Source organism: Rutilus rutilus, assembly GCF_951802725.1.
Source record: "Rutilus rutilus genome assembly, chromosome: 11".
NCBI lineage: Eukaryota > Metazoa > Chordata > Actinopteri > Cypriniformes > Leuciscidae > Rutilus > Rutilus rutilus.
Window position 1 is genome coordinate 22584776 of NC_140216.1, and position 14086 is coordinate 22598861.

A 14086-nucleotide genomic window follows, 5' to 3' on the forward strand; every position below is an offset into this window, starting at 1 on the left:
TTAAAATTAGGCACAGTTAAATGTAACATTTATTATGTGAATAAAGTTCACTTTTTTTAATGTTCTATAAAATTTGTTATTAAATGAAAAAATAAAACAATCTGATAATTTGCTGTTTAGGCGTGACTTTCAGTTATACTACAATGTTGAATGGCTATAAATACTCATTTTATTTCTTCATTGTAAGGTGGAAAAAAAAGTCAATTTACAGTTTTTCTCGATTGCTTAAACACTATAAGCAGGCTTTTGAACTAAAATTTCAAAACCATAATGCCATTTATCAAAAAGCACACCCATTTCCCTAAACTAAACACTATTCCCTGTTTAGACACATGAGTCAGATTTGTTGAACTTGTCACTGCAAAACTCTACACACAAATCCCTTAATTTCTCATTGCCTAGACCATGTTGTCATTTAGAAAGCACTAGCATTCAATATTGTTTACTCAAGTCAGCACAGCTTCAGCTCAGTTAGCACACAATTACCCAGGTGGAAACACTAAGAGTCAAAATTGAACACACATCAATCATATCCTTCAATAGATAGATAAAAGGGCCCAAATCAGTTTATTGAGTTTTGGAACAATGGATCCAGAAAGACATGAAGGAAGAGATCGAGGAGGGATAAGGAGGAGGAGGAGGAAGGGCAAGAAGACCACTCTAGTTGCCATGTCTTTATCAATGGCATGACTGTGAGGGAGGCTGGGCTACGAGTAAGGCCAAATTTGAGTCGCTTCACCGTCGCCTTGAGAACCTTCAGGGAGGAGTGGTGGCAAACAAAATTCTATCACTGAATACAGGTTTTCTCGATTGCTTAAACACTATAACCAGGCTTTTGAACTAAAATTTAAAAACCATAATGCCATTTATCAAAAAGCACACCCATTTCACTAAACTATAAACACTATTCCCTGTTTTGACACATGAGTCAGATTTGTTGAACTGTCACAAATCCCTTCATTTCTCATTGTCATCACTCAAGTCAGCACAGCTTCAGCTCAGTTAGCACACAATTACACAAGTGGAAACACTAAGAGTCAAAATTTAACACACATAAATCAGATCCTTCAAAAGATATATAAAAGGGCCCAAATCAGTTTATTGAGTTTTGGAACAATGAATCCAGAAAGTCATTAAGGAAAAGGTCGAGGAGGGATAAGAAGGAGGAGGAGGAAGGGCAATGGCAAGAAGACAAGCAGTCTCAGATTAAATTCAAGCCACTCTAGTAGCCCATGTCTTAGTCAATGGTATGACTATGAGGGAGGCTGGGCCAAATTTGAGTCGCTTTACCGTCGCCTCGAGAACCTTCAGGGAGAATTCTATCACTGAATAAGAGACAAACATTTCCTATAGTCTTTGATGAGGTTTATTTTCTTGCAAGAAAAGGCCAGCAGTCGTACAGTCACACAGAGTGTAACAGTGAAGGGAGGGCATCCTTCATCCTTTATAGTCTTGACTCCCAGAATGTTATCTTTCTAGGTATGTTCAACCATATGTGGAACATTCTTAGACTTGTTCATCATATTGTATCCTTGAGTGGAGGCCCTCCTGTCACCTACCAACATTTTTTACCATTCCAATACAATTCCATATTAGAATAAGGTTTGTGTGTGCTCTTTTACTGTCATATGATGGTCACACACATCTTAAGTAAATATAAAAAATACATTTAGAGGAGAAAAAAAGAAAGTAAAACGGGAAAAAAATTTGTTTTGTTTTGTTGTGTGTGTGTTGTACTGTGTAGTACATGAATGAATAAAAATGTGCCAATGTATCCATTGGTTATGTCTTTTGTGTTCATCATGTGAAAAGGTTTGTGAGGGGGGAACCACAAGCAACATAACTTACTAGTTTTGGAAATGTTGTTTTGAATTTATTGCACCAGTGTGTTAGGCTATGTTGTAGTGTGTGTGATTTTGAGGGCTTGTGTGTCCTGTCTGAGGGCAAAGTTTGGTTTTTCAGCAAGAGTGAATGGTTTTGAGTGTAGAGCTTAATTTTGACCTGAAAATAGGATGTTTGGGGAATTGGGTGAGACGTTATGGGTTTGTGTTTACTGTTTTGAGAATACGAGGCATAGTTTCAAGAAACGTGTTTAAGCAATCGAGAAAAACTGTAATAGAGGCATCAGTATTAGTATTGGTATCAGTGATACTGGCCTTCATTCATAGTAATTAGTAAAAAGATGCCATTAAACAAATATTTAAGATCTTTATGTTGATAACTTAGCAGGCCATAGCTCAGGGTAGTTTTATTCACAATGGCTTTTCATGTGATTTGATTTTTCACCATTGATTATTTTGGTAATAACATAATCGGCTAAACCCCTGATTACTACTCAAGCTGTTTGCAGTTAATGCAGGTTGCTGCAGATTACAGTTTTTTTTTTTTATTGCCACTAAGGTCCTGTTTCACAGACAGGGTTTAGATGAAGCCAGGATTAGGCCTTAGTTCAATTAGAGTATTTAAGTAGCTTTTATAAACGTGCCATAGAAAACAGCATTACTGGTGTGCATTTTGAGACAAAACATTGGCCCTGACATATTTTAATTAGTTGCTTTCAGTTAAAACAGCTCAAACATGTATTTTAGTCTTGGACTAGCTTAAGCCTTGTCTGTAAAACCAGAGGTAAAAGTGATACTTTGTGAAAAGTGAAAACCATTCACTCATATACCTAATGTTCAGACCAAGTCTGCAAAACTGCAAGCACAATATATACTAAATATACACTGAATATAATGTAGATAATGCAGTAGTATCTGCATTATATTCAGTTTGAAATTGTTAAACAATCTTTTTGAATAATGCAAAAAGTTTATGTTTCTACATTAGAAACATAATTCAAAACTGCCATTTAAATGCCGCACTCATTTTCTTATGATTGTTATACCCAATGATCATATAATAAAAAAAAATTTTACTTAAAAATGAAAACGTACTGGTTTGAGAATTTATTTATTTTTTACCTTGTGGTATGTATATTCAGTATATGGTACTGTGCAAAAGTCTTAGGCATGTTAATATGCCTGCAAAGCTACCTGGAAAACTATGCGCAAGTGTACCTGGACAAAAGCAGTTTTAAACGCAAAGGGTCGTTACACCATATATTGATTTGAATTAGTTAATAGAAGTTTAATCATAAATAAATTCAATTTGTGATTTTATTTTTGAAAGCATTCTCACTTTACAGCATTTTAACACAAGTGCCAGTACTTTTCACAGTACTGTAGCTTTGCAGGAAGGTTTCTTCAAGCATCTTGGAGACGTTCCTGCAGTTCTTCTGGATTTAGTTTGTCTCAGTTTTTTCTGTTTCTTCATGTAATCACAGACGGACTCGATGATGGTGAGATCAGATCATTCTGGCTGTTGTCAGATTCCTTGTGCATACAGAAATCTCACTGGATTAAAAATAATAATGGCAGAACCACAATATTTAAAAACAATAGAACTGTGATGCACAGTATTAAATAATGTTGCGCACTGCACTCAAGCTATACTCAGTGGTCAGATGCGTCCAGATAAGTCCAGTTCTTCACTTTTTTTTTACTCTGGATCTTGCAGTTACCCATGAGGAAGAGTACAGTCTTATGTTGTGTATGTGTGTTTGCATGTAGAAACCAAAGAAGGCAGTGTCTGACGATGAAGATGATGACGACGCAGGCATGAACAGCTTCAGCCGTCTGGACTCAGGCAGAGATCGATCCGGTCGAGCCAAGAAAGAAGTCAAATATTTTGCAGAATCTGATAATGATGATGAAGACGACGACGATATGTTTGACTAGATAACACACTCACACACACTCAGTCCAGAAAAATCCTTGTTGAAGAACAGGTTAACTGTCTTCTGCCCTGCAGAATTTTGTACATTTTACCCTCCATTTTATTTCTTCAATTGTGATGTTGAATTCTTTCTACTGTGTAGCTGTTTTACTCTTTTTATCGTTATTGCTATATTATTATTATTATTATTATTATTATTGTTATGATACATTGACAATGTTGTTTTTTATCATTGAATTGTATTTGTCCTGAGCAGCTTTTAGAAATGTAGACTGCTGTGCTTCAGCACCTTTAATGGTTCAACGTTAGAGATGACTTCCCTTTTTGAGATGACTTGGAAATAAACATGAAATGTAAATTATTTGTTAGTCTATAGCAATGGCAGTACGACTGAAATGTTGCAAAATGTTTGAGAGACCATGAGAGACAATGACAGGACATGCTGTTTATTACCACAGAAATGTTGACTCATCCTGCCATTTTTAAAAACGAGCTAAAATAGTGCTCTTGTTATGCAGAACCATAAGTTGATCTGCATAGAAAAGTTTTCCAAGGATGCAAAAATAATGATTTATACAACTGTAACAGCACAACATTTAACATTGTATGAAAGAATTGAACAAAATCAACCACAACCGCAACTGCAACCTCTAACTCTATCTCACACTTTACGCATACATTAACATGGACCATCCAAGTACTTCCAAACATTTTAAAATATATATTTTTTTTTTTATTGTTTTGCCAAAAGGATTGCAAAGGCAATAGTAAACATAAACTAAAGCACTGTTAATGTCCTAAAAAAGACAAGTAAAACAAAGGAATTTACAATTGGATACAAACACTCAGGGTTTTGATAACCGATATTCTTGAATTGTCATTATCTAAACTCCTTGGGTTTAGAGGTTTTAAACACAAGCTGATAATTTCATTCTTATTAAATGTTTTTTAGTTTTGTTTGTTTTTTAGAAAAAAAAACTAAATGTTTTGTAAATGTTAAAGGACTCTTCCTTTGTAGGTTAAATTTGGGCCAACTTTGTGTTTGTGTGCCTTTCAATGAAAAATCAACAAGATAAAAACAAATCTCCTAACATCTCAGTAACATTTTTAGTACATGTCGGTTTTGGTCTATCTGCTCTTCCATTGGTTCAGAGCTCACGTAAGCTCGTAAAGAGCTTCCTTTTTTTTTTCAAAATCAAAATTACAAATTTGCATCACTTGCTTTTCTTTATGTACAGCATGACCAGCACACAAATGCAATGGTTTCAACATACAGTATGACAACAGCAAAATTATGTTTCCTATTATTAAAGACAAGCACACTGTTGCATCTCTGCCATGACACAAGCTTAGAACAATATCACATTCAGCAAAAAGCATTATTGAACAATCCATATGAGATGCCTGGACCCTTAGCAGTCAAGCCGGCCCATGCGAGGTAATTTTGATAAAGATTAACAAGACACATTTGATAACCCTTGTTACCGAAAGAGATTTTTTCAAAACATATTTTGAACATGGATTCTGAAAATTTCTTGTGACATAAAGTTATAATAGTTAGATATATGCTAACTCATCAAACACAATGTCAACTAGCTAGTAAAATAAAATAGGTTGTCTTTTTTTCCTGTGCAACAAAGCATATTGGGTACATAATTCAAAGGATACAGCTTTCATAGCTTAACATTTTAATGATTGAGGATTGTAGATGCGAAGGGAATTGTGAGTGGTGCTGTTTCATTTGTTAACTTCAAAGACGCATGCTGCTTCAAAAAAAATCAAAGCAAGTTTTTTTTTTTTTTTTTTTTTGAAGACAAAAGATGTAGAGCAAAAACATTCGTCTTTCTGATGTAGATTGATGAGGTAAAAGAAGAAAACATTACGATAAATACTGCATATACTGTCTAGAGTTTGTCATTCCTTGTTCACATTCAGATGAGTGAGTTTGTTCTCCCTTATATGTTTTCAGAGCAGATGTGCAGTGAGACAGGAGGAGAATATTTTTAAATGGTGAGTTCACCAAAAAATTTGACTAAGTGATATCCAAATCTTATATATAAGCCATAAGACTTATTTTCCTCCTTGGAACAGAAAAGAAGTTCATGCTGAAAGTCATATGGGCTTGAAATGATGTGAGCAGATTTTTTGGTGAACTATCCTTTTAAGTAAAAAAAGTAAACAAAGACCCTATCCGCCCCTGTGGGAAAAAAATATTAGATCAATTGATTACAGTTATGTTCCAAGTTAAACCATCACACAAAGTTATCCACTCATACAAGAGAAAAATTAAATAAAGACATCATTAATGAATTAAAAAACCATATGACATCAATTCATGAAAAATAATATGACATCTGTCTTATCCTGGTCCTCTCAGGGGGGCAGTTTAAGTGCACTAAGAGTTTAATAACTAAAATGCCTTTATGCAGACAAGCTGCATGCTTTACAAACAACCACACAGCCAGCACCTGCATCGTGCACCTTTATAAGAAACATAGCATTGGATTTGATCATAAATCAGCCAAAGAAGAGCAAGGGTCCTGTTGCAAAAAACGATAATCCAGCGACACTTGTGTTTTAGTAGGAGGTATTTTACAAACTCAGGATCAGTTTAAATTAAGCTCTTTAGAGAAAGAGTTGACTTCCTGATCAGAGCTGAAGGCGATCATAGATCAAACAAATGTCGTTTCACTTGAAAATGAAATAATAGTAATAAACAAAAAACCTTATCTGTACACAAAACAAGGTTCCCCAATGAGTGCAGTGCACACAGAGATACATGTACAATATGCTCGCTGCAGCATGACAGGCTTGTCAGTCATGCTGTAAATAACTGCAATGTCCCACTGAGTTACTGCAAAAAAAAAAAAAAAGACACTTATGTAAAGGAATTTGGTGATTCTGGTCTCGTTTGAGTGGCCTATATCTCTGCCAATTTCAAAATTATTTCAAAACACAATCATATCAGCCTTTTCACCCACATGGGACGGGTAGTTTCACTGCTTAAAATACTCTAAAAATTAAAGGTTTGTGATTGTTTACCATCCTCATGTCATTTAAATCTGTATGACTTTCTTGCTCTTTTCCATAGAGTTAATGGGGACTGACACTGTAAAAAGAGTACCATAAATGTACCATAGAAGGTGTGTGTACGACTTGTGTGATGTCTTCTGATGGCATATGACAGCTTTGAGATAGAAAATGACTGAAAATAGAGTGCTGCAGGGATGACGTAATTTTGTTGGCCAACCGTGGTATCACCCTGGTTGACAAAAAGCCAATAAGATTTTATATTGGCTTTGGGATTATTGCAGGTAACAGGCAGCGACCAACAATAATTGTATATTTACACCTGTTCATCAAAATAATCTTCATAAACACAACTTCTATCATTTTGAAGCCTAAATACCATCACCTGAAGTAAAAAGCTATAAATGAACTATACACTACGGTCACACGTCTCCATCTTAAACCCCTCTAGCAAATCCATTAAACTTTATTTAAAACCTACATGCTGGAAAGTTTGAGTTAGAATATTTTGCAAGAGCAAATAAACAAACAAACAAAACAATCCCATTTACTTGAGGAATATAGAACTGGAAGTTCAAAAATGCTAACTTGTTTTCCGGTTTTACGACTCATTACTGCAGCACTCGACTGACATAAAATCAAGTTTGCTTTACTTTTGTGTTAGTAGCAAAACAAAAAAGACTTGGAATATTGTGCATGAGATGTTTGAACTGCTTTTGTGAAACTTTAATGGTGAGCTCTCTCTCTCTCTATATATATATATATTAATATTAATATATACATACAGTATCTTCTCATGTGTGTAAAGATAGTCATATGGTTTTAGAACAACATGAGGGTGAGTTTGACTGTTTGTTCTGGTTGAATAAAAATTTATAATTTGTCTTAAAAAAAATTTGTCTTAGAATGAGTTAAACTGGTAATTGGTTAAAGTCAATAACTAAAGATTTCTTCCATATGAAGGTCTCAAATCATGATTACTGATAAGAGTTCACTAGTGTATGGAAAGTGAATTTGATGTTAGTAGGACTTGATACTTCAGTCGTGTTTTTGATTATACTCCAGCCATCATCAGTGGGTTCACCACACCTTACAAGTGAACACAGAGCTTTAAAATTCAGAATTGAAACAGCTTTAAATATACAAACCAGTATAACATATTTGAGTTCCCTAATGTCTATAAGCAAAAACATTCTATATAAGTGTAATTTAAAGGATTTCAGCTCAATGTATCGCATTATCATGTTAGACATTGTAAAAAGCACCAACAAATGTTACAATGATATGTACAATAATGGATCAGCTTGAAATGAGAGGACAGAGTAAAAAAATCACTTAATAAAAGTAACAGCTTACATGCACATGAAGAAATCCATACAGGAGACCTGAGGTGGGCATCTGGGACACACACATGCACACTGCAGGGTGTGTGTTATTCAGTCCTATGATACTGATGTTAGTAGGACTTGATTCTTCAGTTGTGTTTTTGATTATACTCCAGCCATCATCAGTTCTTAAAGCAGGAAACAAGCAAAAATCAACCAGGAATCCAACACACTGGAGAGGACGGCCTCCAGTCTACCGGTACTGTCCAAAGTAATGTCTTACAGCTGCCTTAGTTCTAGGGTTCCTCGCTGGAGGAAGTGGCCCCAGAATCGTCTGTGGGTTCCGGGGAGGGGGCAGAGGGTTTGGTCTTCGTGGAACTGCTGTTGTTCTTGTCCGTGTTGCTCCGCTCTGAGTTCTGACCGTCCTGACCCTCTGAGTTCTCCAGCATCTCCTGGATGAGGGGAGGCATTGATCCAGGGATCTCCATCTTCAGAGAAATCACGCGCTCAGCGCCTATAGGAAACAGTCACTATAAGCTCCATTCATATTGCCTTGGCACCTCATTTGCCTCTTTTTTTAAAAATTAAAATATAATTTTTTAACTTTATTAAAGATTATAAAAAAATAGTTGCTTCACTGACCCTGTTCAACCCTCTTATGCTATGAAATTTCAATACACCATTGAGGCTGCCTCATTTCAGAGAAGTTAATCATTAGATTCCAAAGTAAGAAATTACAGGAATAAAAGTCAATTTTATAATGGTTACTTTTTTTCTGAAATGAGATGTTGTATGTGGCCGGCAAATGCGACTTCCGGAGGGCGCAGCCTTCAGAATGAGGCAGCTTCCCACAGCCTTTATTATTAAGTCATTATGTTTACATTGGCCTCAATTAAACTAATAACTATGTTATGGGAAATATTATAACAACCAATTGTTAACAAAAACAAAAAGACATTGGGTCTCATTCATTAATAATTGTGTGGATTATTTCATATATGTATACGCACAGGAGAACTTCTCCCGAAAAATCGCCTAATTCACAACATATTCATACGCACATTTCACGCACAAATTTGTGCGTACGCATGCTTGAATGAGACCCATTGATCTTAGCAAAAAAAAAAAAAAAAAAAAGCCATATTTGCTATATATTTTCGACTTTGATAACTGGGTTAGCACAATATTTTTTTTTTTTTTTTTTTTTTTTTAAAGCATGGGGGTATTTTTAATAAAATAAATTATAGTCATTTATTTCAAGGTACTCCAAACTTACTACAGGTATAACAGGATTGAAATAATACAGCACTTTGAGGTTAGTAACAAACAACTAATTACAAGACTGTCACCACATATTTATGATTGGGGGTCAAATATTAAGAATCAGCCATTTACCCAAATTTTTATCAACCATTTCCCCATATTTTACAAAACTTTGCCCGTATGCTGTGTCTAAGTGCTTATGTGCTTATTTGTGCCAATGTCTAAGCCAACTGGTGCTAAAGTCAATGGTACTTAAGAGTGTGAGCTGGGAAAATATGACATCTTAAGAGTTCAGCAGTCACAAAATTCTTACATTTTCTCCTTGTAGGACCACAGTGTTGACCTATATGAAGAATCAGAATTCATGCTGACCTTTAGCACTGATACTGCGCAGGTCTGTGATCTTCATGAGGGTCTTGGGGAACATGTGTGGTTTACTGGGTCTTCGCTTTCTCACATAGATTTTCAGAGCCTCCAGCAGGGGTTCCTGGAGCTTGTCCACTTTTGAAGGCTCTTCCAAATCCTGACGGTCTAGAGAGACAGCATATGATCAAAGGCATTATAAATTAATAAGATATCACAAACAATCCTTCCCTCAGAGTGTCGTTGAACAGAATATGAACCCTCTAAATGTGCCATGCTCAATGATGAAGGAACTCCCATGACCACTGGAGGGCAGTATTATCACTCTCACTGAAGTGGCTGTGTTCACATTCAGCTTACTGTCACAGCATCTACTGTATTCTACGGCCAAACTAGTGACCTAGTTTTTGAAATAGTATGCAGTATGTAAGTATTCAATATACAGTATTGCACACAGTGTGCTTCACACATTTTGCAGAATGTAGTAGGTCTGGGTATGCTGAGCTACAATGACAGTGGAAATTAAAACTTTTTCTGTTGCGTCTACATTAAAATGTATCAATATAAAGTCCAAAACCACTGCAGAAAAACATAAAAGTTAGTTTGAGTGAAAAACACAAATGACATTTAAATTGCACAGAGTGCAGGGGTCGGCAACCTATGGCACGTTTGCCAACATTGGCCCAGGAAGGGGTAATAATCACAGGCACACACCTGCATAGTGATCTACAATCATTCCTCATAGTCACTGTTTTTTTATGGAGCTACACATATTATTGACGTTTAAGAATTAAATTGCACAAGTCAACAGAAGTGTGCAGCTCTGACAAATTATTTATTAAACCACTGAGCGTTATGACCAAAAGAGCAGAAAAAAAGCATTAAAAGCAGAACACACAAATTAAAGGGATGGTTCGGAGTAAAATCAACCTAGGGTCCTTTGGACCATGACATCGAGCCAAACACCCCCCCAGAAGCCTTTTTTCCCTTTGTTGAACATTTTTAAAGTTAGAGCTTATTTCGAGATATCAGCCGAATGGCTTAGTGCAGGCGCTATTGGCTCCAAATTTGTATCTCGTAAATTACCCCACTAATAATGCCTGAAATGATACCAAACTTCTACAGTAGTTTGGCTCGATGTCATGGTGCAAAGGACCCTAGGTTTATTTTATTCCGAACCATCCCTTTAAATTTTGCACCAGTCGCACTGTGCGATTAAGTGAATGACAGCACTATCAGTGAGTCCCTAACATTCCACAAATCACAATGACTTTGATGTGCATTATTCATACACACATACAATGGGGTCCCATAGTTTCGCATTAGAAATTCGTTATTCAATGTCTGATTTAAACCTGAAAACAAACATAATTCAAGTATTTTTGCACAGTGGGTAGCACAGTGATTATCTATCAAAATTAAAAATGCCATTTCATGACAAGGTTGCCGACCTCTTTTCTAGTGTGTGTGAAAGTGACCACCTCCAGAGATGAGGCAGATGGCGGACAACAGTCCTGTCTCGGTGTCGTCCATCTCGATGGGCAGAAGTTGGTTCGCGAAGGTGAACACCAGGTCTGTTAGCGGGCCAAAGCCAGCATTGTGCATCTGTGTGCGGTTCAGTGTGAGACCGTCAGAAAACGTCATTGTGTCCTGGTCAGGGGTGTAACGTGTGCAGATACGCAGTATCTAGAGAGTAAGCATCAAATTACTGTAACAAAGGACCAATTGAATTCAGAATGCTCCATTATAGGTCAGCTTCACTTCTCTGTATGACATGACTGCCAAATGATTTGGAGGAAACTGACCCATGATGAGCATCACCTTTCTGAGACACTGAAAGTTGGACACACACACACACACACACACACATATAGACATGAAAAAGCAGAAGTGTATGCAATGAAAAGCAATGGCTACTGGAAATAGAAATGGCAAATGACAGTAGGCTGGGTGAAATGGGTGGGAAATCTTGGAATTTTTAGGTTGAATGGAAATACACAATATATACAGTACTGTGCAAAAGTCTTTGTATTTTCACACACACACACAAAAAGGTTTTAAGCCAGTTATTTATATATTTTGCTGTAGTGTGACAGTAGGACATATCAGTTTACATTTCCAAACATTCCTTGTGCCATTTTTGTTTTGGGAAAATACTAACGTGGCCAAGACTTTTGCACAGTACTGTATATCTCTGTATTTTCTATGTAGTGGGCTAAATGTTTTGTTATTTTTTCACCACACCATGGGTAAATGAAGTTTGACACTTTGAAGTCTTCTCTGCTGGAGATGAAGCAGCAACACAAAGTTTAACACTTTGTATGTTAATTACTGCAGTTTTTGGTGCTGTTAGAAGTGTGGGAAGAGTGTGCTTCCACTTTTAATATAAAGCACTTCTCATGTATAGCTATTAAATATTCTGAATATAAAGCATGTCTCATCTTTAGCTCACTCCGTGTTTAAAGTCAAGTTAAAAGCAGGGTAGGCAAGATTTTTCACAAAAAAAAAAAAAAAATCCCAAATTTGTTTAAACTGTCTTTATATACCAATACATAATTAAAATGTAAGTACTCTGAAAAAGAGAGTATAAAAATCGAGTGTCTGTAGTCCTCTCACTCAAAATCGAGTGTCTGTAGGTTTAAGTCAGGGCTCTGGCTGGGCCATTCAAGAACAGTCACAGAGTTGTTGTGAAGCCACTCCTTCGTTATTTTAGCTGTGTGCTTAGGGTCATTGTCTTGTTGGAAGGTGAACCTTTGGCCCAGTCTGAGGTCCAGAGCACTCTGGAGAAGGTTTTCGTCCACGATATCCCTGTACTTGGCCGTATTCATCTTTCCCTCGATTGCAACCAGTCGTCCTGTCCCTGCAGCTGAAAAACACCCCCACAGCATGATGCTGCCACTACCATGCTTCACTGTTGAGACTGTATTGGACAGGTGATGAGCAGTGCCTGGTTTTCTCCACACATACCGCTTAGAATTAAGGCCAAAAAGTTCTATCTTGGTCTCATCAGACCAGAGAATCTTATTTATCACCATCTTGGAGTCCTTCAGGTGTGCTTTCATGTGTCTTGCACTGAGGAGAGGCTTCCGTCTGGCCACTCTGCCATAAAGCCCCGACTGGTGGATGGCTGCAGTGATGGTTGACTTACTACAACTTTATCCCATCTCCCGACTGCATCTCTGGAGCTCAGCCACAGTGATCTTTGGGTTCTTCTTTACCTCTCTCACCAAGGCTCTTCTCCCCCGATAGCTCAGTTTGGCCGGACGGCCAGGTCTAGGAAGGGTTCTGGTCGTCCCAAACGTCTTCCATTTAAGGATTATGGAGGCCACTGTGCTCTTAGGAACCTTAAGTGCAGCAGACATTTTTTTGTAACCTTGGCCAGATCTGTGCCTTGCCACAATTCTGTCTCTGAGCTCTTCAGGCAGTTCCTTTGACCTCATGATTCTCATTTGCTCTGACATGCACTGTGAGCTGTAAGGTCTTATATAGACAGGTGTGTGGCTTTCCTAATCAAGTCTAATCAGTATAATCAAACACAGCTGGACTCAAATGAAGGTGTAGAACCATCTCAAGGATGATCAGAAGAAATGGACAGCACCTGAGTTAAATATATGAGTGTCACAGCAAAGGGTCTGAATACTTAGGACCATGTGATATTTCAGTTTTTCTTTTTTAATAAATGTGCAAAAATGTCAACAATTATGTGTTTTTCTGTCAATATGGGGTGCTGTGTGTACAATAATGAGGAAAAAAAATTACCTTAAATGATTTTAGCAAATGGCTGCAATATAACAAAGAGTGAAAAATTTAAGGGGGTCTGAATACTTTCCGTACCCACTGTACTTCAAATTTTCTGGTTAGGCTTTTTCAAGACAACTTAAAGTTTGTCTACAAAATTTTTGATCTAACAATTGTAAAGTGTTACCGAATTATATATGGTAAACATCATGTAGGCTACACGTTACAACGCTGCATGATTCAAGCAGATATAGTGGCTGTTAATGCATGAAAATCCAAATTCAGCATTAACAATCACCATCTTTATTCTAATTTGAAGGGCTTTGATTACATATCTGTGAAAATAAAAGACATTACGAATAAAAAAAAAAAGACTGAAAATAAGCGCACGTTTGTGCGAGTAGTAAATATTTCCAATTTCCAACAAAACTTGTTATTATTATTATTCAATGAATTATTCAACTCGAGAAATAGGCTTCTCGATTTGAATAATTGTGCAATTCATTTCATTGAATTATTGTGCAACACAATTCGGATACCACATGACAACTTACAGTGCTTGACTTTTTCGGGGAAAAGGGGTGAAGAGT

At 36.7% G+C, this 14086-nt stretch overlaps 2 protein-coding genes across 3 annotated transcripts in view; one reads left to right on the plus strand and one right to left on the minus strand.

Annotated features, from left to right (window-relative positions):
* top2b (DNA topoisomerase II beta) overlaps positions 1-4135 on the plus strand; it is a 72027-nt gene extending 67892 nt beyond the window's left edge. For both annotated transcript variants that reach the window (XM_084422813.1, XM_084422812.1), the window contains exon 35: positions 3612-4135. In XM_084422813.1, the coding sequence (XP_084278939.1) occupies positions 3612-3779 (168 nt within the window). In that variant the 3' untranslated portion in view covers positions 3780-4135. The remainder of the gene's footprint in view (positions 1-3611) is intronic.
* Positions 4136-8428: 4293 nt separating this feature from the next.
* The window catches only part of LOC311299308 (retinoic acid receptor beta-like), a gene marked incomplete at its 3' end in the record, with an annotated part of 380652 nt that continues 374994 nt past the window's right edge, over positions 8429-14086 (minus strand). The window contains exons 6-8 of the mRNA XM_084422816.1: positions 11240-11444; positions 9768-9926; positions 8429-8646 (exon numbers count right to left, since the gene is read on the minus strand). Of these exons, the coding sequence (XP_084278942.1) occupies positions 8429-8646; positions 9768-9926; positions 11240-11444 (582 nt within the window). The remainder of the gene's footprint in view (positions 8647-9767; positions 9927-11239; positions 11445-14086) is intronic.